Source organism: Phyllobates terribilis, unplaced genomic scaffold, assembly GCF_046119375.1.
Source record: "Phyllobates terribilis strain yellow unplaced genomic scaffold, ASM4611937v1 Scaffold_5__5_contigs__length_657084704, whole genome shotgun sequence".
NCBI classification, from domain to species: Eukaryota; Metazoa; Chordata; class Amphibia; order Anura; family Dendrobatidae; genus Phyllobates; species Phyllobates terribilis.
Genome location: NW_027362765.1, coordinates 290,009,493 through 290,032,617, shown reverse-complemented (window position 1 = coordinate 290,032,617; position 23,125 = coordinate 290,009,493). Strand labels below are relative to the sequence as shown.

The window sequence follows — 23,125 nt, the reverse complement described above, 5'->3', positions numbered from 1 at the left end:
AAGTGCAGCACAGATTCATCTCACTACTGAGCGTGTACATAAAGTGCAGCACAGATTCATCTCACTACTGAGCGTGTACATAAAGTGCAGCACAGATTCATCTCACTGTCTCACTACTGAGCGTGTACATAAAGTGCAGCACAGATTCATCTCACTACTGAGCATGTACATAAAGTGCAGCACAGATTCATCTCACTGCCTCACTACTAAGCATGTACATAAAGTGCAGCACAGATTCATCTCACTGTCTCACTACTGAGCGTGTACATAAAGTGCAGCACAGATTCATCTCACTACTGAGCGTGTACATAAAGTGCAGCACAGATTCATCTCACTGCCTCACTACTGAGCATGTGCATAAAGTGCAGCACAGATTCATCTCACTGTCTCACTACTGAGCGTGTACATAAAGTGCAGCACAGATTCATCTCACTGCCTCACTACTGAGCGTGTACATAAAGTGCAGCACAGATTCATCTCACTGTCTCACTACTGAGCGTGTACATAAAGTGCAGCACAGATTCATCTCACTACTGAGCGTGTACATAAAGTGCAGCACAGATTCATCTCACTACTGAGCGTGTACATAAAGTGCAGCACAGATTCATCTCACTGCCTCACTACTGAGCGTGTACATAAAGTGCAGCACAGATTCATCTCACTGCCTCACTACTGAGCATGTGCATAAAGTGCAGCACAGATTCATCTCACTACTGAACGTGTACATAAAGTGCAGCACAGATTCATCTCACTGTATCACTACTGAGCGTGTACATAAAGTGCAGCACAGATTCATCTCACTGCCTCACTACTGAGTGTGTACATAAAGTGCAGCATAGATTCATCTCACTGCCTCACTACTGAGCATGTACATAAAGTGCAGCACAGATTCATCTCACAGCCTCACTACTGAGCGTGTACATAAAGTGCAGCACAGATTCATCTCACTACTGAGCGTGTACATAAAGTGCAGCACAGATTCATCTCACTGCCTCACTACTGAGCATGTACATAAAGTGCAGCACAGATTCATCTCACTGCCTCACTACTGAGCGTGTACATAAAGTGCAGCACAGATTCATCTCACTGCCTCACTACTCAGCATGTACATAAAGTGCAGCACAGATTCATCTCACTGCCTCACTACTGAGCGTGTACATAAAGTGCAGCACAGATTCATCTCAACTTAAAGCAGAGATCCTTAGATCAGGAACAGAACAGACATTTATAGGACATTTCAGAACTTTCCCAAATTCTAATGAAAACATTTACTGCATACACTCCACAGCCCTGTGTATAACAAAACATATGTAATTGCAGTAATTTTCTGGAAGAAATACTTCATTTTCTGGAACAATTTCAAGGGTGCCAACACTTGTGTCCATGACTGTAAATCAGATTTTATTGGACAAATCTCTCAATAATAACAGTATTTTTTCAAAACTTAAAATGCGTTGTTCCAAATTATTAAGCACTGCAGAGTTTCCAAACATTTTATATCTTGTAAAGAACTGAGCATGGTCATTTGTTGAATTTGGAGCAGTAAGAGGTCACATTTACTGAAATCAAAAGCTTTTTTAACATTTTATCAGGCCAAGTTTCATGTTAGCATAGGAATCCTTCTTTGATCTCTCATTCACAATTCTTGAATCTATTGAACTTTTGAGTTTTTGGATAGTTTCTGCTTGAATTTCTTTGCAGGATGTCAGAATAGCCTCCCAGATTTGCTGTTTTGATGAGAACTGTCTCCCAGCCTTATAGATCTTTTGCTTGAGGATATTCCAAATGTTCTCAATAGGGTTGAGGTCAGGGGAGGATGTTGGTCACACTATGAGTTTCTCTCCTTTTATGCCCATAGCAGCCAATGACTCAGACATATTCTATGCATCATGAGATGGTGCATTATCAGGCATGAAGATGATTGTGCTACAGTTGGCATTGTTCTTTGTACCCTGGAAGAAAGTGGTCAGTCAGAAACTCTATATACTTTACCAAGGTAATTTTCACACCTTCATTGATCCTAAAGGGGCCTACCAGCTCTCTTCCCATGAATCCAGCCCAAAACATGACTCTGCCATCTCCTTGCTGATGTTGCAGCCTTGTTGGGACATGGTGGCCATTCCCCAACCATCCACCACTTCATCCATTTGGACCATCCAGGGTTACACAGCACTCATCAGTAAACCAAGACTGTCTTAAAATTAGTCTTTATGTATGTCTGGGCCCACTGCAACCATTTCTGATTGTGAGCCCTGTTTACAGGTGGCCGAATAATAGATTTATGCACAACTGCAAGCCACTGGAGGATACTACACCTTGAGGTTCACTGGACTCCAGAGGCACCAGCAGCTTCAAATACCTGTTTGCTGTTGTTGCTTTGTAATTGTATTTTATCAGCTGATCTCTTAATCAGATGAATTGGTCTGGCAGAAACCTTCCTCATTATGCTTTTATCTGCACAAACCCGTCTGTGCTCTGTATCGGCTACAAACCTCTTAACAGTACAATGATCACTTTTACGTTTTTTTGTGAAATATCTAATATTTTCAAACCTTGACCAAGACATTGCACTATTTGATGCTTTTTGGCAGCAGAGAGATCCTTTTTCTTTCCCATATTGCTTGAAACCTGTAGCCTGTTTAATAATGTGAAACGTCCTTTTTAAGTAGTTTTTCTTTAATTGGACTCACATGGCAAACTAATTTGAGATTTATTTCAGTGATCCAAATAGCCATGAGGCACAATACCATCCATGGGTTTATTTGAAAAACCAAAATTATATCTTTAACACTTAAATCCAATTTGCATAATAATTTGGAACCTGCTCTATAATATAATCCCCATTAATTTCCCTGCAGAACCGGATCTTCTGTGCTGATCTCGCCTTGTATGCAGCCTCCAACTACTGAGCATGAACATGAATAAAATGACTGAGAGGATGTTAAACCTCACGCAGCAGATCCTGAGCCTGCTGACCAAAGAGGTGACAGATTCAGGCAATTATGTCAGATGATATACCTTAATGTCCATTTAGCTAACAGGGATGTAACTGGATATGTAAAGATATCTGTATATAAGATGTATCATGGTCCGCCTCCACATGCAGGAATACACTGTAATAAAGAAGACATCTGAAGAGTGTGTGGTATCCTACATGTCCAGAGGATGGAGCAGGACCCAGAGCCCCATCATGGAGCCTCCACGTCATCCCCTGATACTTGAGAGATACAATGATCAGAAGATCCTGGACCTCACCAACAAGATGATTGAGCTGCTGACTGGAGAGGTGAGCGCTGCTGGGAATACTGGGACATTATACAGGAACACCAGGGTTAAGGATTATTCCCATCTCCATAGATGAATATTTTTAGCTAGCACTTTTAAAAACAAGCACTTTTGCAGTTTAGGGTTCATAAAATTTGCAGCGGTTCTTGAGACTGTAAGGCTGTGTGTTTTTGCGGCGTATTTTCCACGCGGAATTGACCCCAAAACGCTAGGGAATCCTTATGCCAGCAAAGCCAATGAGAATCCTGAAGTGCTGTGCACATGATCAATAATTTTCCTTTCAGGATTTGCTGTGCTTTTAAATGTGCAGCATGTCAATTCTTTGTGCGTTTTTGCTGCTTTTTTCACTCATTGACTTCAATTGAGTCAGTCAAATACGAAGCAAAAACGTAGGTATAAAAATGTTTGCGGATTTTTGCTGTGGATTTGACTGACTCAATTGAAGTCAGTAAGTGAAAAACGCAGCAAAAGCGCACAAAGAATTGACCTTGACCGCGGGTCACAGGCATCGGCTGATGACAGACTACTATTCCCATGAGCCTACATCTGCTGTCGCTGATAACAGTGAGAGCAGGCGCTGCTGATGGGGTGAAGTCATCAGCCGGCGCCTGTGCTCATAGTAAAGAAAAAAATAAGTTGAAATAAATAAATATTGAAATAAAAAAACACATTATACTCACTTAACACAAATCCCTGAAGCTCTTGTCCTCTGTAAAAAAAAATCAAAAATAATAAACCACCATATCCCTCACCTATCCGACATAATCCAGAGTGTCCCACGGCGATCGGATAATTTGTAGAACAGTCACATTAGCAGATGTGACTGTTCTACCCGGCAGCAGGCTGACACTGACAGGAATGTAATCGCTCCCGCAGTGTATAGTGCTGAGCTGCCATAAGTGAGATCACCGGGGATCATCAGCTGATGAACTCCTGTGACCTCTCTCATGGCATCTCAGTGCTATGCACTGACACAGGAGCGATTACTTTCCTGTGTCAGTGTGTAGCCAACTGTCCTGTAGAGCAGTCACATGAGTGACTGCTCATGTGACTACAACTAATCCAGATCCTCGTGAGACTGTATGGATTATTTCATCACTTCAGACAGGTAAGGGATATGGTTGTTCATTATTAGTTTTTTTTACAGGTGACAATGGCTTCAAATGGATTGGGCATTAGGTGAGTATAAGGTTGCTTTTTTATTTTCTGTTTTTACAGGGGACAATAGCTTCAGAGGATTGGGCGTTAGGTGAGTATAACTGTTTATTTTTAAATAAATGTGTAAAAAAATGGTGTGGACTTTTATTTAAAATAAAGGATTTTATTCTTGCTGTGTCTTTATTTAAAAACTTTTACTATGGGGTTAGTAATGGGGATGTTTTATAGATGCCCTCCATTACTAGCCTGGGCTTCATGTGAGCTGACATTAACTCCAACCCTATATTACCCCACTTGCCACCGCACCAGAGCAAATGGGAAGAGCCAAAGCCTAGTGCCAGATTTGGCACATCTTATTGATGCACCATTTCTGGGGCAGCTAAAGGCTGATGTTATTAGCCTCGGAGGGGGCCTGTATTCATGGTCGCTTCCCTAGCTATTTATAACAACCCGCAGCTGTCTGCATAGCCTTTGCTGCTAAAATTGTATAAGAGACCCTGCGTCAATTTTTTTCTGGTGTCCCCCTGAAATCTAGCCAGTAAAGGCTAACCAAACAGCTGTGAGCTGTTATTAATAGCCAGGGAACATGGTGGCCTAATGGCACCTTCCTAGGCTAAAAATATCAGCCTTCAGCTGCCCGAGAAATGGTACTTCATATTTGAAGTCCCAATTCTGACACTTAGCCCGGGCTCTTTCCGATGCCCTGGTGCAGTTGCATTGGGGTAATGGGATTAGGTGTTGCTGATACCAAGCCATAGGTGTAATAATGAATAGTTGTCAGCCAGACACCCTCATTACTATGCCTGTAAGTAAAGAGTTAAATAAACACACACACGAGAATAACACACTTTAATTTAAATAAAACAGACACATTCTTTAATCATTTAAATTAACCCAATATACACACCCCAGGTCCAACAGTAATCCAAGGGTTAAAGCGATGTTACACGTTTCGTTTTTCAAATATCTTTATTTAGCTCCAAAAAGCATTCATTGCTGTACAAAAACGCATAAAAAAACGCATGTGAAAGCTTGCGGTTTTTCCACAGTGTTTTTGCTGCCAAGAGATGCAGAAACGTTGCAGAAATTTCTGATATCAAATACTCAACGTGTGCACATACCCTAAGGCTATGTTTACACTAGGCTTTTATTCAATGCTTTTTTTATGCAAATTTTCAGCTGTGTTTTACAGTACCAGCAAAGCCCAGAGCTGACGTTTTTTATTGATACCATTTTGGGGTAGATACAATGTTTTGATCGCCTGTTATTGCATTATTGCAAATTTGCAGCGACCAAAAAAATTTAATTCTGGTGTTTTGAAATTATTTCTCATTTTACCGATCAGATTAATTTACTTTATATTTTGATAGATCAGACATTTCTGAACGCAGCGATACCAAATATGTATTTTCTCTAATAACCCCCCATGACAGCACACAGGATGTAACCCCACCCTAATAGGGACAGGAAATACAAAGAGGTTTAAATAGCCCCTCCCACATCCTCCCTCCAGTGTTATTTCCTGTCCCTATCAGGGATGAAGAGGTCATCCCCGGTGTGCTGGGCTGGCGACAGGCACTGGGGGAAAGCTACTAGCCGGGCAGCAGAAGATCGAGCGATCTTTACCTCTCCTCCTCAGGGCGCTGCTCCCGTCTCCTCCGGATTCAGGACCCCCTCCTGCAGTCCGCGCTCTCGGGCAAGGTCTGCAAGATCTTCTGACCGTAGGCCTCTCTGAGCTCTCCGGTCCATCTCCTACTCCTCTCCCCCTCTGGATGTGCGGACGATGCCGGCTCCCGGATGTGGAGCGCACGCTGTGGCGCTGGAAGTGACGTCGGACGCCGGGCGGTGAATGATGACATCAGTTCCGGCAGTTTGCATTCCACTTTGAACCGCATCAAAAAGCTATGGGGGAAGAAGAGCGGAATGCTGCCCGTGATCAGAAATCTTCACCTGGATACCGGGGGAGGAGCCCTCTAAACAGAGGGAGGCGCTGGTCCGGTCGCCAATAAAAGGAGCCCTGGGCAGGAAGACATCTACAGGTAGGACAAAACCCATGTCTGTTGAAGCTTCTCGCTCTGCATCTGTAGAGCCCAGCGTCGGTCCGGTCCCAGTAAGTATGGCACTGGTAGTCCAGGAAATAGTGATTATAACTCCCCTCCCCTTCTCCCCTCTCTTGTAGGGGGACAAGGAACCTGCATCTGGAGAAAAAGTTAAAGCGTCACGCAGATGTCCCATCTGTACAAAAAAAACTATCATCCTCCCATAGAAAGCCCCTATGCAAGGACTGTACGGAGAAGATTATCAGGCAGGAACAACCTTCCTTAATGGAGGAGATAAAGGGGATTGTACGTCAGGAGATCAAATCCTCCTTCGCCTCGGCCTCTCTCCCTATGCCCTCACCTAGTCGGGGTTCTACATCTACTCCCTCAGCAGCCAAAAAGAGGAAGATTAGCCCGCCAGAGGGAGGGGAGGAAGACTCTCAAGAGGAGATATATATCTCGGACGATCTTCCAGAGGAAGGTGAACTAAGTCCAACCCCTGATAACTCCCAACGAGAGAGATATTATTTTCCATCAGATAGTTTGGAGGAACTCCTCATGGCAGTAAGGAGAACTATGGAGGTCGAGGAAGAAAAAGTGCCCCAAACAGTACAGGATTAGATGTTTGGGGGGCTACGTTCCAGGAAATAATTGGTGTTCCCTATACACCAGAGTATTAAGGACTTAGTCTTAGAGAAGTGGGAATCTCCAGAAAAGAGATTAAATACCCCTACAGAATTAAGGGATAGATTTCCTGTAGACAATGAGACGGCAGAATACTGGTCTGAAGGCCCAAGAGTGGATATCCAAATTGCATGAGTAGCAAAGAAAACCACACTGCCCTTTGAAGATTCCTCTCAATTAAAAGACCCCTTGGAATGCAAAATGGAGGGACTACTCCGAAAATCCTGGGAGACCTTGGCAACACTCTTAAGCACCTACGCAGTCTCTACGGGCATAGCTCGATCAATGGCTCGTTGGCTAGATCAACTGGAGGAACACTTAGTTTCAGGCACCCCCAGAGAAGACATCTTGGCATCCCTACCGCTTCTACAGAAAGCTACGGGGTTTTTAGCAAGACGCCTCTGCAGAATCCGTGAGAGTGGCGGCAAGAGCATCTGGGCTATCAAACTCTGTAAGAAGGGCCCTATGGTTGAAATCCTGGAACGGCGACGTGGCATCAAAAATGAAGTTATGTTCCATCCCCTTTAAGGGGAAATACATGTTCGGGCTAGCCCTAGATGATCTTCTAGAGAAGGCCTCAGACAACAAGAAGGCCCTCCCGAAACCTAGGAATGTGAGGAAGAGGCCTTTTCGTCCCTCCCAAGAGCAGACCCCTCAATATAGGGGTAAAGGCAAAACAGGACGATGGAGCTACCCAAAAGGTAGAGGAGGCAAAAGTATTTTTCTCTCCCAAAACCAACGTCAGAACAGACCATGACATCAGGACAGTCGGGGGCCGCATCGCGAATTTTCTCCCTCAGTGGAAAGAAATCTACTCAGACCCATGGGTCCTGAGGGTTGTCGAGTTCGGAGTAAAAAATAAATTTCTCCTCCTATCCTCCAGAGAGGATAAGGTTAACACCGCTCTCCTCTCAGAGTCGTCAGGCCACCCTGATATCCGGTCTTACAGACCTATTGTCCTCAGGGGTAATATCCCTGGTTCCTACAAGAGAGATAGGCACAGGACATTATTCCAGACTCTTCCTAATAAAAAAAACAAATGGCTCACACCAAGTTATAATCAGTCTAAGGCCACTGAATCAGTATACCCACTACCAACGATTCAAGATGGAATCCATCAGGTCGACAGTCCCCCTGATAGGACAGGACCATGTCATGGCCACAATCGACCTCCAGGATGCATATTACCACATCCCATACATCCACTTCACCGGAGGTTCCTAAGATTCGCAGTGGCTCAGGGGGATCAAATAGTCCACTATCAATTCAATGTTCTCCCATTTGGAATTTCATCAGCCCCGCGAATATTTACAATAGTCATGGGAGAAGTCATGGCTTTTATCAGGGGTCAGAACATTTCAATAGTACCATACCTCGACGGCCTGTTATTAATAGGGCCCTCAATACAAGTACTCCGAGAACATCTACAGTTGACCACTCAGATCCTATAGTCTCTGGGCTGGTTAGTGAACCAGAAAAAAATCAGAGCTGGTTCCCTCCATGACAAAAAACATTTCTAGGAGTACTATTGGATTCCCACAGCCAGATGTCATTCCTGCCCAAACAAAAACAGGTCATGATAAAAGCAAAAATCAATGTCCTAAGAAGCAGAAGATCAGTATCATTAAGAGACGCCATGTCGGTCCTCGGGTCTATGACATCCTGTATTCAGATGGAGGCCTGGGCTCAGGCGCATACCCGAACATTACAGACCCACATCCTTACGAAATGGGACGGATCCCCACAGTCTCTGAACAGGAGAATCCCTATACCACCACTAGTAAGAACTTCTCTATTCTGGTGGCTGAATGGAAAAAATCTGAACAGAGGAGTACCATGGATCCAGAATCCGCTGGTAACCATAAAGGTGGATGCCAGCGAAAAGGGATGGGGAGCCATGGTCTCCCAAGAGCTATTCCAGGGTATATGGACCAAAGAGGTGAGCCAACACTCATCAAATTTCAGAGAACTAAAGGCCGTAGAGGAAGTTCTCAGAGCAGCAGAGCCTCTGGTCCAGAAATCTCACATTCAGATATTTTCAGACAGTATCACCACGGTAGCCCACCTTCGTCATCAAGGGGGCACAAGATACGAAAGCTTAAAAGCAATCTCAGCAAGAAAATTCTCTTGGGCCGAAGAACATCTTCTATCCTTGTTGGCTCTTCATATCAAAGGTTCAGTCAATATGCAGGCCGACTCCTTAAGCAGAACAAAGATTCATCCAGGAGAGTGGAGCCTAAACCCAGATGTCTTCCATATGTTAGTTGAGAGATGGGGCTATCCAGAGGTAGATCTCTTCGCCGGACACCAGAATGCGAAAGTACCTCAATATTTCTCCCTGGATCCAAACGGCCCTTGCCTGGGCGTGGACGCATTCGCTTACAAATGGGAGTTCAAACTAGCGCATGCCTTTCCCCCACTACCTATCCTTTCAAAAACCTTACAGAAGATAAGGACCAAAGGGACCAGAGTGATCCTAGTGGGCCCTCGCTGGCCAAAAAGAAGTTGGTTCGGAACGTTAACCAGTCTGAGTGTGGAGAGCCCTCTAATCCTTCCTCCCATCAAGCATCTCCTTCTCCAGGGACCGATTCACTATCCGGATCCCGAGAGACTACACCTAACTGCCTGGCTTCTGAATTCCTGATATTAAAAACAAGAGGTGTCTCAGAGAAAGTCATCAAAACTCCCCAGAAGAGCAGGAAACCTGTAACGAACACCATTTACCATAAGATCTGGAAAACCTTCTTAAGGTGGTGTGCACCCACTCGCCCAGACCTTCATAGGGCTGATGTGGCTCAGATTCTAGACTTTTAACAAGAAGGTCTGGACAAATGTCTCAGACCTAGTACTCTTAAGGTCCAGGTAGCAGTGTTAAGTTCATACTTCGATCAAAGACTAGCGGAACTTCAGTGGGTGAGAAGATTTATGACAGCAGCCACCCGCATCCACCCTAGAGTAACAGACCTGGTTCCCCCCTGGGACCTTAACATTGTTCTGAAAGGGTTAACCCTTCCACCTTTTGAGCCCTTATCAACCATAACACTGGACAGGCTGACCTGGAAAACGGCTTTCCTGGTGGCAATAACTACAGCCAGAAGAGTGTGTGAACTACAGGCCCTTTCGGTCAACAAACCCTACCTGAGAATCCTGGAAGATCGTCTAATTTTCCAACTTGACCCTTCATTTCTACCTAAGGTGGTCTCAAATTTCCGCTGATCTCAGGAGATAATCCTTCCATCTTTTTATGACAACCCAAAAGACAAAAAAGAGATGGAATTCCACACTCTGGACGTTCGGAGAATAGTACTGCACTATCTTCAGGAAACAGAAGAAGGAAGGAAAGCCAAGAACCTATTTGTCCATACACAAGGTCCAAACAGAGGAAAGAAAACCGCAAAATCCACAATAGCCAACTGGATTAAGAGGGCGATTACAGAGGCTTACCAGATCCAGGATCTACCTCCTCCAGCAAAGCTCAAGGCCCATTCTACAATGGCGATATCTGTCTCCTGGGCTGAAAAAGCCAGCGCATCCATCAAACAGATTTGCAGAGCTGTCACATGGTCCTCAATTCATACTTTCTCCAAACACTACAGACTAGACCTAATGTCTGTTGGAGATTTAGCCTTCGGAAGGCAGGTCCTTCATGCTATTGTCCCTCCCTAGTATATCTTTGGTATACCTCCTGTGTGCTGTCGTGGGGGGTTATTAGAGAAAATAGAATTAGACTTACTGGTAATTCGGTTTCTAATAACCCACCACGACAGCACGGGTAATTCCCTCCCCCTCGCTTATTGTTTCTACGACAGCTTGATCAGTAGAAATAAAATTAATTTGAAGCATCTATAATCTTGTGGTCCTATGTAATAACACTGGAGGGAGGATGTGGGAGGGGCTATTTAAACCTCTTCGTATTTCCTGTCCCTATTAGGGTGGGGTGACATCCTCCTGTGTGTTGTCGTGGTGGGTTATTAGAAACCGAATTACCGGTAAGTCTAATTCTATTTTTTTTTTTATTGTGTTATTTTTAGCGGAGCAAGGGGGGTGATTTAAACTTTTTGTGTTTTTTTTTTCTAATACTTTTTAAAACAATTTTTTTACTTTATTTAATAGTCCCCTTAGGAGTCTTGTCATTAGCCACATTGTGGGCATGTCCGCACGAATACTGTGAATGCTCCGCCACTCTCATTCAGTGTCAGTGCGCTGACTCGTGAAATGATATGACACAGCGTTTACTCTCAGCATCAGAGACATGTCAATCACCATAAGGTAACGGCTTTATCATGCAAATAGGAGGGTGAGACCGTGCACCAAGTCTTAAGCCACGCCAAGGGTACACTGAGGCACCCTCATTTGCATATAAAAAAAAGTTGATTTTTAATAAAATATTAAGTGAAACTATAGTAAAATATGATTTAATTATGTGCTCTATAAATGTTTATGCGACAGACTCCCCTTAATGTGTCTGGATGATGACTGTATCATTATGTGTCAGGTTCCTATAAGGTGTCAGGATGTCACTGTCCATTTCTCCATGGAGGAGTGGGAGTATATAGGAGAGCACAAGGATCTGTACAAAGACGTCATTATGGAGGACCACCAGCCTCCAACTTTACCGGGTAAGAAGAAGAGCAGTTTTGAAGATCAGCTGAATACCCCAATTCTTTGATTATCACCAATAAACAATGAATTCAACCACAGTATGTGCTTCCTACAGATGGATCCAGTGTGAGAAGTTCACCAGAGAGATGTCCTAGTCCTCTGTATTCCCCGGATTGTGCACAGGATCATCAGGTACATGGAGCTGAGGTTCACGAAATACCATAATTCAGACATTTTTTTGATGGTGCACTGAGAGAAGTGGAAGAAAAAGCAGCAATTATGTGATCATTAGTGTGCCAATCAAACGTAAGTGGCCAAAAAAACGACCGCTGGATCTGTGAAAGAATCCCACCAGTGTGTATACTGCACACAATTAGGATTCCCTATATTGTACTTCCTGCATATCTGGACCTGAAAATCCTTTAATCCCTTGCTTGTATCAGTAAAGTCCAATATCCTCTCTGCCTGGGAATGATTGTGATCTGGTGACCATTGTTTTGGGGTAAGACGTATTTAGTGGTCAGTTTGTTGTTTGGATCAAAGAGGTCTAGTAGCCATTTCCTTACAATATTTTATTTCTTAGACATTGAAGATGTTGTTGATGCTGTGGATATCCCATAACGTCAGCGAACTGGAATGTTATAACATAGTCAATAGCAGTGAATGATGGCTCCAGACTAATAGCTGTTTTCTTCTTTTACCTTCACAGAAGCCACTTTGGAGTCTTCCAATCTCAATGAAACCAGATATATTACTTGTTACTGAAAAACATGCTGATGGCATGACTGAGACGTTACTAAGCCTTATTCGGGAGGTCTTCCAGCAGCTATCTGGAGAGGTGAATTGTGAGACATGATGCCTTTCTTATGCCTATTGATAAAACAGGTACATGACTGTAGATGTAATGCTGGAAATACATAGTATTATTCATTAATGTTTGTCTTCATACACAGGATTATACAGCGGTGAAGACATCTGGAGAATATGTGACACCCAGAAGCTGTCAACGTGTGTCTGGAGAATGGAGCAGGAGCCGGAGCCCCATCATGGAGCCTCCACCTCACTCACTGATATCTGAGAAACACAATGATCAGAAGATCCTGGACCTCACCAACAAGATGATTGAGCTGCTGACTGGAGAGGTGAGCGCTGCTGGGAATACTGGGACATTATACAGGAACACAAGGGATGATGTGTCTGGATGATGATGTATCATTGTGTGTCAGGTTCCTATAAGGTGTCAGGATGTCACTGTCCATTTCTCCATGGAGGAGTGGGAGTATATAGACGGACACAATAATCTGTACAAGGACGTCATGATGGAGGACCACCAGCTTCTCACATCAGCAGGTAAGAGGAGACTTTATGGTAAAAAGAGAGTCTTGAGGGTATGTGCACACGATGCAGAAATGCTCAGGATTTTTTCCTGAGCATTTCTGCATCTCCCTGGCAGAAAAAAACGCATGCGGATTGTACATGCGGATTGTACATGCGGATTGTACATGTGGATTGTACATGCGTTTTTCCAGCCAGGTAGAAGCGTTTGTCAAGCGTTTTTTCATGCATTTCTGTATGCGGGTTATCAAGCGCTTCCCAAGCGATTTTAGCATCACTTGGAAAAGTGCTTGACAACTTGGTCACACTATATAAATCCATGCAACCGACATGGATTTATATAGTGTGTGTGAATGTCAAAAAATAAATATATACTTTACCCTCTGATGGCCCCCGGTGTCCTGCTTCGCTCGGTCCCGGCTGCCTGCAGTGAAGACTTTAGGACCTGCCGACGTCAGCGCCACGTGACCCGTCACATGACTCTGACGTCAGCGAAGGTCCTTCTTCATTCAACCCCGAAGTGCCGGGAACCAAGCAGGAGCGCTGCGCGGGCCGTCAGAAGGTGAGTGTGTGTATATATATATATATATATATATATATATATATATATATATATATATATATATATATATATATATATATATATATATATATATATATATATATATATTTTTTTTTTTTTATTCTTTTTTTTTTTAATGGTACCTGGGTCTGGATGAGAGTCCTCTCATCCACACCCGGGTACTATCCGCACATTAGACCGCATGAAAAGCGCATCAACATATACAGTGATGCGGATTCCATGCGGTCTAATGCAAGTCAATGGCGGCAAAAGAGCAGCGTTTCCGCAAAATTAATTGACATGCTGCGGAGTTTTGAGCGCAGCGTTTACGCTGCGTAAAAATCCGCATCATGGGCACAGCACATGCGGATTTCAATTGGGGAACATTGCTGCCCTTCTACCATGCGTTTTTAATGCGTTTACGCAACTGCAAAAACGCCGCGGAAACGCATTAAAAACGCATCGTGTGAACTCAGCCTGAAGGTCACTCTGGTAACCGCATCGTCTGATTGTACATACATTTAGTCATTGTTTCTTTTAGATGGACCATGGAAGACAAATTCACACGAGAGACATCCCAGCACTCTGCGTGTCCAGGATTGTTCAGAAGAGGACTTGCAGAACCAGGTAAATAGAACTTAAACAAAACAAACAAACCCTTTAAATGTAGACTTCACATTTTTTTATTTTATCAATGTTATAAATGGCTAACATTGTAAAGTTATTCAATGAGAAGGACATCAAATCAAAAAAATTACAGAAAAAAGAGCCATACATACCAATACCATGTCACATAACTAATATGCTGCAGAATGAAGTTGGGCCCCTGAATAAAAGGCGGAGGCAGTAAAGGGGCAAAATACTGATGAACAATCACTCAAACACCTACCATTCATGAGGGGCTTAGTATAATAAAAGCAGACCGATAAGGCTTGTGTAAGGTGCCCATCACACAAATGTATGTACTGTACCATCCCGGCACCTATTGGTAATGCCCATGCTATTGGATCAGGCAGTCTGCCCAGCACTACGTAATGCACCCAAAAGAACAAGCACCTTCTTTTTCCCCACAAAACTATAGTGTCTGGTTGCATCCCACAAAGATGAAAAAACGCATGTATTAGTTGATATTTTAGCTAAAATCATTCAACTATCAAAGGCCTTCGTTATCTTGAAATTTCAAAGTTGTTGTAAAAACAATTTTCTTGTTCTGAAGAGCAGAGGGATTTTTAATTGTATTGTTTAGTGTTTGTTGCCTAGGTTACCACAGTCTATAAGTGGTGGCTGGTCTCCTAGGCAAGGAGCACAGCGCTTATAAGATCTTTGGTGCAGAGCAGGGATGTCAAACTCAAACACACAGAGGGCCAAAATGAAAAACCTGGAAAAAGTCGCAGGCCAACCAATATACAGTAAAATGGGCCCCACATAGTCCTCCATGCAGAATAATGGGCCCCACATAGTCCTCCATGCAGAATAATGGGCCCCACATAGTCCTCCATGCAGAATAATGGGCCCCACATAGTCCTCCATGCAGAATAATGGGCCCCACATAGTCCTCCATGCAGAATAGTGGGCCCCACATAGTCCTCCATGCAGAATAATGGGCCCCACATAGTCCTCCATGCAGAATAATGGGCCCCACATAGTCCTCCATGCAGAATAATGGGCCCCACATAGTCCTCCATGCAGAATAATGGGCCCCACATAGTCCTCCAGGCAGAATAATGGGCCCCACATAGTCCTCCATGCAGAATAATGGGCCCCACATAGTCTTCCATACAGAATAATGGGCCCCACATAGTCCTCCATACAGAATAATGGCCCCGCATAGTCCTCCATACAGAATAATGGCCCCGCATTGTCTTCCATACAGAATAATGGCCCCGCATAGTCCTCCATACAGAATAATGGCCCCGCATTGTCTTCCATACAGAATAATGGCCCCGCATTGTCTTCCATACAGTATAATGGCCCCACATAGTCCTCCATACAGATTAATGGGCCCCACATAGTCCTCCATACAGAATAATGGCCCCGCATAGTCCTCCATGCAGTATAATGGCCCCGCATAGTCCTCCATACAGAATAATGGCCCCGCATAGTCCTCCATACAGAATAATGGCCCCGCATAGTCCTCCATACAGTATACAGGGCCCCACATAGTCCAAATACAGTATAATGACCCCACATAGTCCTCCATACAGAATAATGGGCCCCACATAGTCCTCCATACAGAATAATGGGCCCCACATAGTCCTCCACACAGAATAATGGCCCCGCATAGTCCTCCATGCAGTATAATGGCCCTGCATAGTCTTCCATACAGAATAATGGCCCCGCATAGTCCTCCATACAGAATAATGGCCCCGCATAGTCCTCCATGCAGTATAATGGCCCCGCAGAGTCCTCCATACAGAATAATGGCCCCGCATAGTCCTCCATACAGTATACAGTGCCCCACATAGTCCTCCATACAGTATACAGTGCCCCACATAGTCCTCCATACAGAATAATGGGCCCCACATAGTCCTTCATACAGAATAATGGCCCCACATTGGGGTGGTGGTTCTGATGTCGCGGGCCAAATAAAATCGCCCTGCGGGCCAGAGTTTGACATGTATAGTGTAGAGCATGTAACTTCTGTTCTGCACTAGATGAATTGCTAGACCCAGACCATGCCAGCTTCAGTGCCACTGCGCTCCTCCGGTGATGCTGAGGAAAAGGTGCCTTATTTGGCCACATACTGCTCGGGACAGTGGCCCATCCATGCTGCTGGTTCGAACTGTTAACCAAGAAGGAACACAGGATGTCAGGTGACTGAGGAGCTCCTGAAGATTGGTGACAATCACCCTTAATTACACAGTATAATTTCTTCTTTGCTTCTTATAGTATGAAGAAATAATTATTATTAAAGTTGAAGATCCAGAAGATGAAGAATTGGAGGTTGGCCAGCAATATGAGGGTGAGAACTATCCTAATGCTATCAGCCCAGATGAGTATAATGACAGAAAATTCTCCTTATTCTAAATAATTTCACATTGTAATTGCCTAATTTTTCTAAGAGTGCGTTCACACAGAGTTTGTATTCCAATTTTGAGTAGAATTCTGCTTCAGATACTCGATTAAGCTTTCTATTGATGTTATAGCCTGTCGAAAAAATCGGCTCTATAGGAGCTTCTTTTTTATTAAAAACAATAAGGAAACTTATTCAAAGAGTTTTGAAGTCTTTTCTATATGGATTTCTCTAAAGAATCTGTTTTAAAAGTAAAGTTAAAAAAACGGTGTGTGAATATACACTAAAAGTATCACCAATTTGGAGGAACCTTTTTCTGAAATTTTAGTAAGCTCTTAATGTTTTTTTTTCATAAGTTAATTATCATTTCAGCATATCTGTGACGGGCTGTGGCCAGGTCTGGTGATTGACGTTATTCTAGTTACTACTTTAGTAATACATATCTGACATTTGTATCGGTTAATTAGGATGTTGTGCAGGTCCGACTTAGAGACATATTTTATTATTATTTTTCTTATTAGTTAATTGCCTGATTGTAAAAACTTCAAGCATTCAGCCCATCTAAGGTCTCAGTCGGACATCCGTTTTCACATACATATTCTATACATGGTTTTTCATATATAGTATACACACTCATTGTAGTTTGAGGCTGTTCACAGGTCCGTGTAATTTTGCGGGCCATGTGTTTGCTAAAAACATGGAATCATGTCCGTTTATGATCCGAATCACAAATCAAAATCGCCCATACAAGTCTATGGGACTGTGTCACGGCAGCACACAGATGCCATCCTTGCACAATCTGTTTGCCGTCCGTTTTTAACATTGTAGTGGGTAGGAGAACCTTTGCATTTTATTTTATTTTTTTGCATACAAGAAAATCAATGGTGATAAATACGGACACTGACCAACCACTGATGAAAATATACGAGAAAAAAAACCTTACACATATCTTTTAACTTATTCTGGACACAAGCAGCCATATATCTCAATGACACCAATTTATGATGAGATTTTTGTCTTCTGTACGTCCATTTAAACCCTCTTGAGATATGTGACAGATAACAGGCTGTACAGTTAAATTCACATGCTGCTTATTGGGTGCGGATTTGTGTGCAGAAAGTATGCAATGTAATAGTACAAGTATTAGGTTTCAACTAATCTCATCTACATTGTGCTGAAAATTTTTGCTCAGAAGTGAACATCAAGTGCGGATATGAAAATCTGCAGCAGGTCAATTCTTTGTGCAGATTTGTACCTTTCCAATAGAAAGGGTGAAATCTGCATCAAATCTACAAGAAAATTCTGCATGTGACATGTGCAGATACCCTGCAAAATATATGCAATGTGTGAAATTACTCCAAAGGGTTTCCCTACAATTTACAGTCATCACCTATCCAAGGATGATGAATGTAGGAACACTAGCCGCTACACTGCTCAGAACCCCACCGATCACTTGAACAAAGGTCCGCCTTTTGCTCTTCTTGCTGCATGACTATGATGAGGAGGAATTTGGATGTTATGGTGGTCAAGCTGAATGAATCTATGGGTCTAAATGAGACAGACAAGTACAAAGTTTGGCTGCTTCTGTCAGCCCCATTGACTTTGAATGGAGCAGTGATAAACATGCTCGACTGACCCTCATCCCCCTATTTAAACTCCTGCGCACCTCACTGCGGCGGTGAGGAAGAATGAGGGAATTGCAAGCCTATTCTAATAGTTGTGAAGGGTAAAGGTGGCACAGGACTAGTGTAGGTGACATTGACATTTTATTTTTTTTATCAGTGGAAAATGTATTGAATAATATTTTTTTTGTGTATTCAGCAGGTCAACCCAACATCAAGACTATGTCTGCGAATGTGAACAGTATTAAACATCAGAAAACGCACATCGAGGTGGAGTTTCGGTGTTCTGATTGTGGCATTTGTTTGGAGAATAAGGCTAGTTTTGATGAACATGAGAAAATTCATGCAATCAAAAAGAGATTTTCATGCTCCGAGTGTGGCAAATGGTTTCCATATAGATCGAGCCTTGTGGAACATGAACGATTTCACACCGGGGAAAAACCATTTCCTTGTTCTGTGTGTGGGAAATGTTTTGCTCACAAACGTCATCTTGTGACGCACCTGAGACTTCACACGGGTGAGAAGCCATTTCGTTGTTCTACTTGCGGAAAATCCTTCACAAACAAACATCACCTTGTAAGACATGAGCGGAATCACACAGGAGAGAAGCCATTCTCTTGTTCAGAGTGTGGAAAAAGTTATGCCGAGAAGTCTAGTCTAGTTATACATCAAAGGATACACACAGGGGTCAATTTGTTTTCCTGTTCTGAATGTGGAAAACAGTTTGTGATAAGGGCCGGTCTTATCGAACATATGAGAAGTCACACGAAAGAGAAGCCATTTTCATGCCCTGAGTGCGGAAAAGTGTTTTCACACAAATCGAAACTTGTTCAACACGAGAGAGTTCACACTGGAGAGAGACCATATGCTTGCTCGGAGTGTGGGAAGTGCTTTGCACGCAGAACTCATCTTGTATTACATCAAAGAACTCACACGGGAGAAAAGCCATTTTCTTGTCCTGAGTGTGGAAGAAGTTTTACCAACTCATCGGCCCTCACACAACACCAGAGAATTCACACCGGTGAGAAGCCATTTTCATGCCTCTTCTGTGGAAAGCCATTTGCAACCAAATCCGAAGTTGCACGGCATAAAAGAACGCACACAGGGGAAAAGCCTTTTTTGTGTACGGATTGTGGGAAATGTTTTGCCATCAAGTCTCTTCTTTCAATACACCAGAGAATTCACACTGGGGAGAAACCATATTCTTGTTCTGAATGTGGTAAACTATTCAGGGAGAATTCTGGTCTTATCAAACATCGGAAAATTCACAATGGGGGGACCCCATTTTCCTGCACTGAATGTGGGAGACGCTACGCAGACAAATCTGATTTTAGGAGACATCTGAGAATCCACTTCACTGAGAAGCCGTTCTCCTGTTTAATTTGTGGAAGAGGTTTCACATGGAAACCAGAGCTTATTGCACATCAGAAATTTCACACATGCGAAAATCAATTTCTATGTTGCGAATGTGGAAAATCTTATGCGCAGAAACGGAATCTTCGACGACATGAGAAGACTCATAAACTTTAATGGAAAATCTATTTGGATTTTTACAAGCAAAACATTTTTATACCACAATTACTATGTTAACTGGGTCCGTTATACATTTAAATGGACACAATTACTTATTTCATGCAATAAAATGCTAATTAATTATGTAAAAATCATACAATGTGATTTTCTGGATTTTTTTTTTAGATTCTGTCTCTCACAGTTGAAATGTACCTACGATAAAAATTACAGACCTCTCCATTCTTTGTAGGTGGGAAAACTTGCAAAATTAGCAGTGTATCAAATACTTATTTTCCCTACTGTATATCAGGGAAGGGTAACCTTTTCTCTGCCAAGGGCCATTTGGAGGTCTGTGTCAGTGTATTGCAAAGTTGACTCTTTGTGATAAGTTTTGTAAAGAACTGATCGCAGCAGTAACTCGTACCGAACACAGATGTATAATACACTGCAGGTCTCATTAAAGGGGGAAATTCATCACTGCTCATGTTCCGTTTATAGAACTCAAGCACTGGGAGGTCTGCAGTATACAGCACATAGGAGACACAGAGACTTCTGTATCGTCACATAGGAGACTCAAAGACATCATATTGGAGACTCTGGAGCATATGCATCACATAGGAGATATTGGGGCAAGAGCATATACATCACATAGGAGACACAGGAGCATATACAGCACATAGAAGATACTGGGTCAGGAGCATATACATCACATAGGAGATTCTGGGGCTGCTGTCTTCTGAGGGACGGTAGTGAAAAGCATGCTAACTTCACCCACAAAGAACATTCTGGTCTTGGCCAACATCAGGACGTAATCCTTCATTGCATGTGCCACAACGTTCATTAGTGGATGCTGCGGGTGCACGCTCGCAGAGTAAGAAGCAATTAAAGGGTCGGCAAAATGGGCCTGCCAGCGCAAGCACTGCTGTCCCTGGGAATCTTGCCTATGCACCATAGGAAAGAATGTTTAATTCCCGGGGACCGGAAGTTCCCCACCCCTGTTATATATTAAATTAAATTCCTGGTTATGGAAGAAATAAAATGGCTTCTGCTTTGGAGCTTCATTACATTATTGAAATTGAAGGAATCTCCTGAGCGCTGAGCGAAAGATACTTTAACTGAATACCTTGCAGGGGAGCGAGCACACTCCTAAGGCGCTTCCTCCTCCACTGCCATAGTTCGGCTTTCCAGTGCTTAGTAACAGAGTACAGAAACAGCAGACAAGTAGACTAAGGAGGAAGCAGTGGTTTGGAAGCCACTTAGATTCAAGTTTTACAGTACTGAAGCCTAATTGCTTAATAAAGTGATTTTAAAAATTTTAAGGGAATTTGTCATCAGGTTTTTGCTAGTCCATCTGAGAGCAGCGTGATTTAGGGATAGAGACCCTGATTCCATGTGTCACTTACTGAGCTCTGAATGCTGAGCTCTGTATAACCCCGCCCACATCACTGATTGGCAGCATTTTTCCCATGTACAGTTTGCACAGAAAGCTGTCGATTAGAGGTGAGGGAGAAGCTACACTTTGCAGAATTATTAGGCAAGTTGTATTTTAGAGGATTATTTTTATTATTGATCAACAACTATGTTCTCAATCAACCCAAAAGACTCATAAATATCCAAGCTTAATATTTTTGGAAGTTGGAGTGTTTTTTTTTTAGATTTGGCTATCTTAGGAGGATATCTGTTTGTGCAGGTGACTATTACTGTGCAGAATTATTAGGCAACTTGATAAAAACCAAATATAATCCCATCTCACTTGTTTATTTTCACCAGGTAAACCAATATCAGTGCACAAAATTTAGAAATAAACATTTCTGACATGCAAAAACAAAAACCAAAAAAATGAGTGATCAATATAGCCACCTTTCTTTATGATGACACTCAACAGCCTTCCATCCATAGATTCTGTCAGTTGCTTGATCTGTTTTCGATCAACATTGCGTGCAGCAGCCACCACAGCCTCCCAGACACTGTTCTGAGAGGTGTACTGTTTTCCCTCCCTGTAGATCTCACATTTTATGATGGACCACAGGTTCTCTATGGGGTTCAGATCAGGTGAACAAGGGGGCCATGTCATTATTTTTTCTTCTTTTAGACCTTTACTGGCCAGCCACGCTGTGGAGTAGTTGGATGCATGTGATGGAGCATTGTTCTGCATGAAAATCATGTTTTTCTTAAACGATACCGACTTCTTCCTGTACCACTGCTTGAAGAAGTTGTCTTCCAGAAACTGGCAGTAGGTCTGGGAGTTGAGCTTCACTCCATCCTCAACCCAAAAAGGTTCCACAAGTTCATCTTTGATGATACCAGCCCAAAACAGTACCCCACCTCCACCTTGCTGGCGTCTGAGTCGGAGTGGAACTCTCTGCCCTTTACTGATCCAACCTCTGGCCCAACAAGAGTCACTCTCATTTCATCAGTCCATAAAACCTTTGAAAAATCAGTCTTAAGATATTTCTTGGTCCATTCTTGACGTTTTATCTTATGTTTCTTGTTCAAAGGTGGTCGTTTTTCAGCCTTCCTTACCTTGGCCATGTCCCTGAGTGTCACACACCTTGTGCTTTTTGATACTCCAGTAACGTTGCAGCTATGAAATATGGCAAAACTGGTGGCGAATGGCATCTTGGCAGCTTCACGCTTGATTTTCCTCAATTCATGGGCAGTTATTTTGCGCCTTTTTTGGCCAACGCGCTTCTTGTGACCCTGTTGGCTATTTGCCATGAAACGCTTGATTGTTCGGTGATCACGCTTCAAAAGTTTGGAAATTTCAAGACTGCTGCATCCCTCTGCAAGACATCTCAGAATTTTGGACTTTTCAGAGCCCGTCAAATCTCTCTTCTGACCCATTTTGCCAAAGAAAAGGAAGTTGCCTAATAATTAAGCACACCTTATATAGGGTGTTGATGTCATTACACAACACCCCTCCTCATTACAGAGATGCACATCACCAGATTTACTTAATTGGTAGTTGGCTCTCAAGCCTATGCAGCTTGGAGTAGGACAACATGTATAAAAAGTATCATGTGATCAAAATACTCATTTGCCTAATAATTCTGCACGCGGTGTATAAGGAGCTCATGAATATACTTGACTATATGGCAGCAGGTTTAATAGTCCTTTAACCCCTTCATGACCTTGAACGTATAGAAGACACCGTGCCTGTCATTGTGAATCTCCTATTGTGACATTTGCTACACATTGGAGTGCTGAAGCCCTGATGATCGCAGCTTCAAGTTTCCTAAGGGGACTAATGAAGCAAGTAAAAAAAAAAAAAAAAGTATTAAAAACAAACCCAAAAGTTCAAATCACCCCTTTT

The 23,125-nt window shown here is 42.9% G+C and overlaps 1 protein-coding gene across 5 annotated transcripts in view; it reads left to right on the top strand.

Annotated features, from left to right (window-relative positions):
• The window catches only part of LOC141272984 (uncharacterized), a 40,778-nt gene extending 20,827 nt beyond the window's left edge, over positions 1-19,951 (top strand). Inside the window, exons 2-11 of one of the 5 annotated variants that reach the window (XM_073684239.1) lie at positions 2,859-2,983; positions 3,107-3,286; positions 11,662-11,785; positions 11,884-11,960; positions 12,478-12,606; positions 12,722-12,910; positions 12,995-13,118; positions 14,207-14,292; positions 16,555-16,627; positions 18,503-19,950. In XM_073684239.1, the coding sequence (XP_073540340.1) occupies positions 2,912-2,983; positions 3,107-3,286; positions 11,662-11,785; positions 11,884-11,960; positions 12,478-12,606; positions 12,722-12,910; positions 12,995-13,118; positions 14,207-14,292; positions 16,555-16,627; positions 18,503-19,830 (2,382 nt within the window). In that variant the 5' untranslated portion in view covers positions 2,859-2,911 and the 3' untranslated portion in view covers positions 19,831-19,950. Of the gene's footprint in view, positions 1-2,858; positions 2,984-3,106; positions 3,287-11,661; positions 11,786-11,883; positions 11,961-12,477; positions 12,607-12,721; positions 12,911-12,994; positions 13,119-14,206; positions 14,293-16,554; positions 16,628-18,499 lie in introns of those variants that run through there. The other 4 variants (XM_073684238.1, XM_073684242.1, XM_073684240.1 and 1 more) reach the window with 4 other exon arrangements.
• Positions 19,952-23,125: the final 3,174 nt, after the last annotated feature.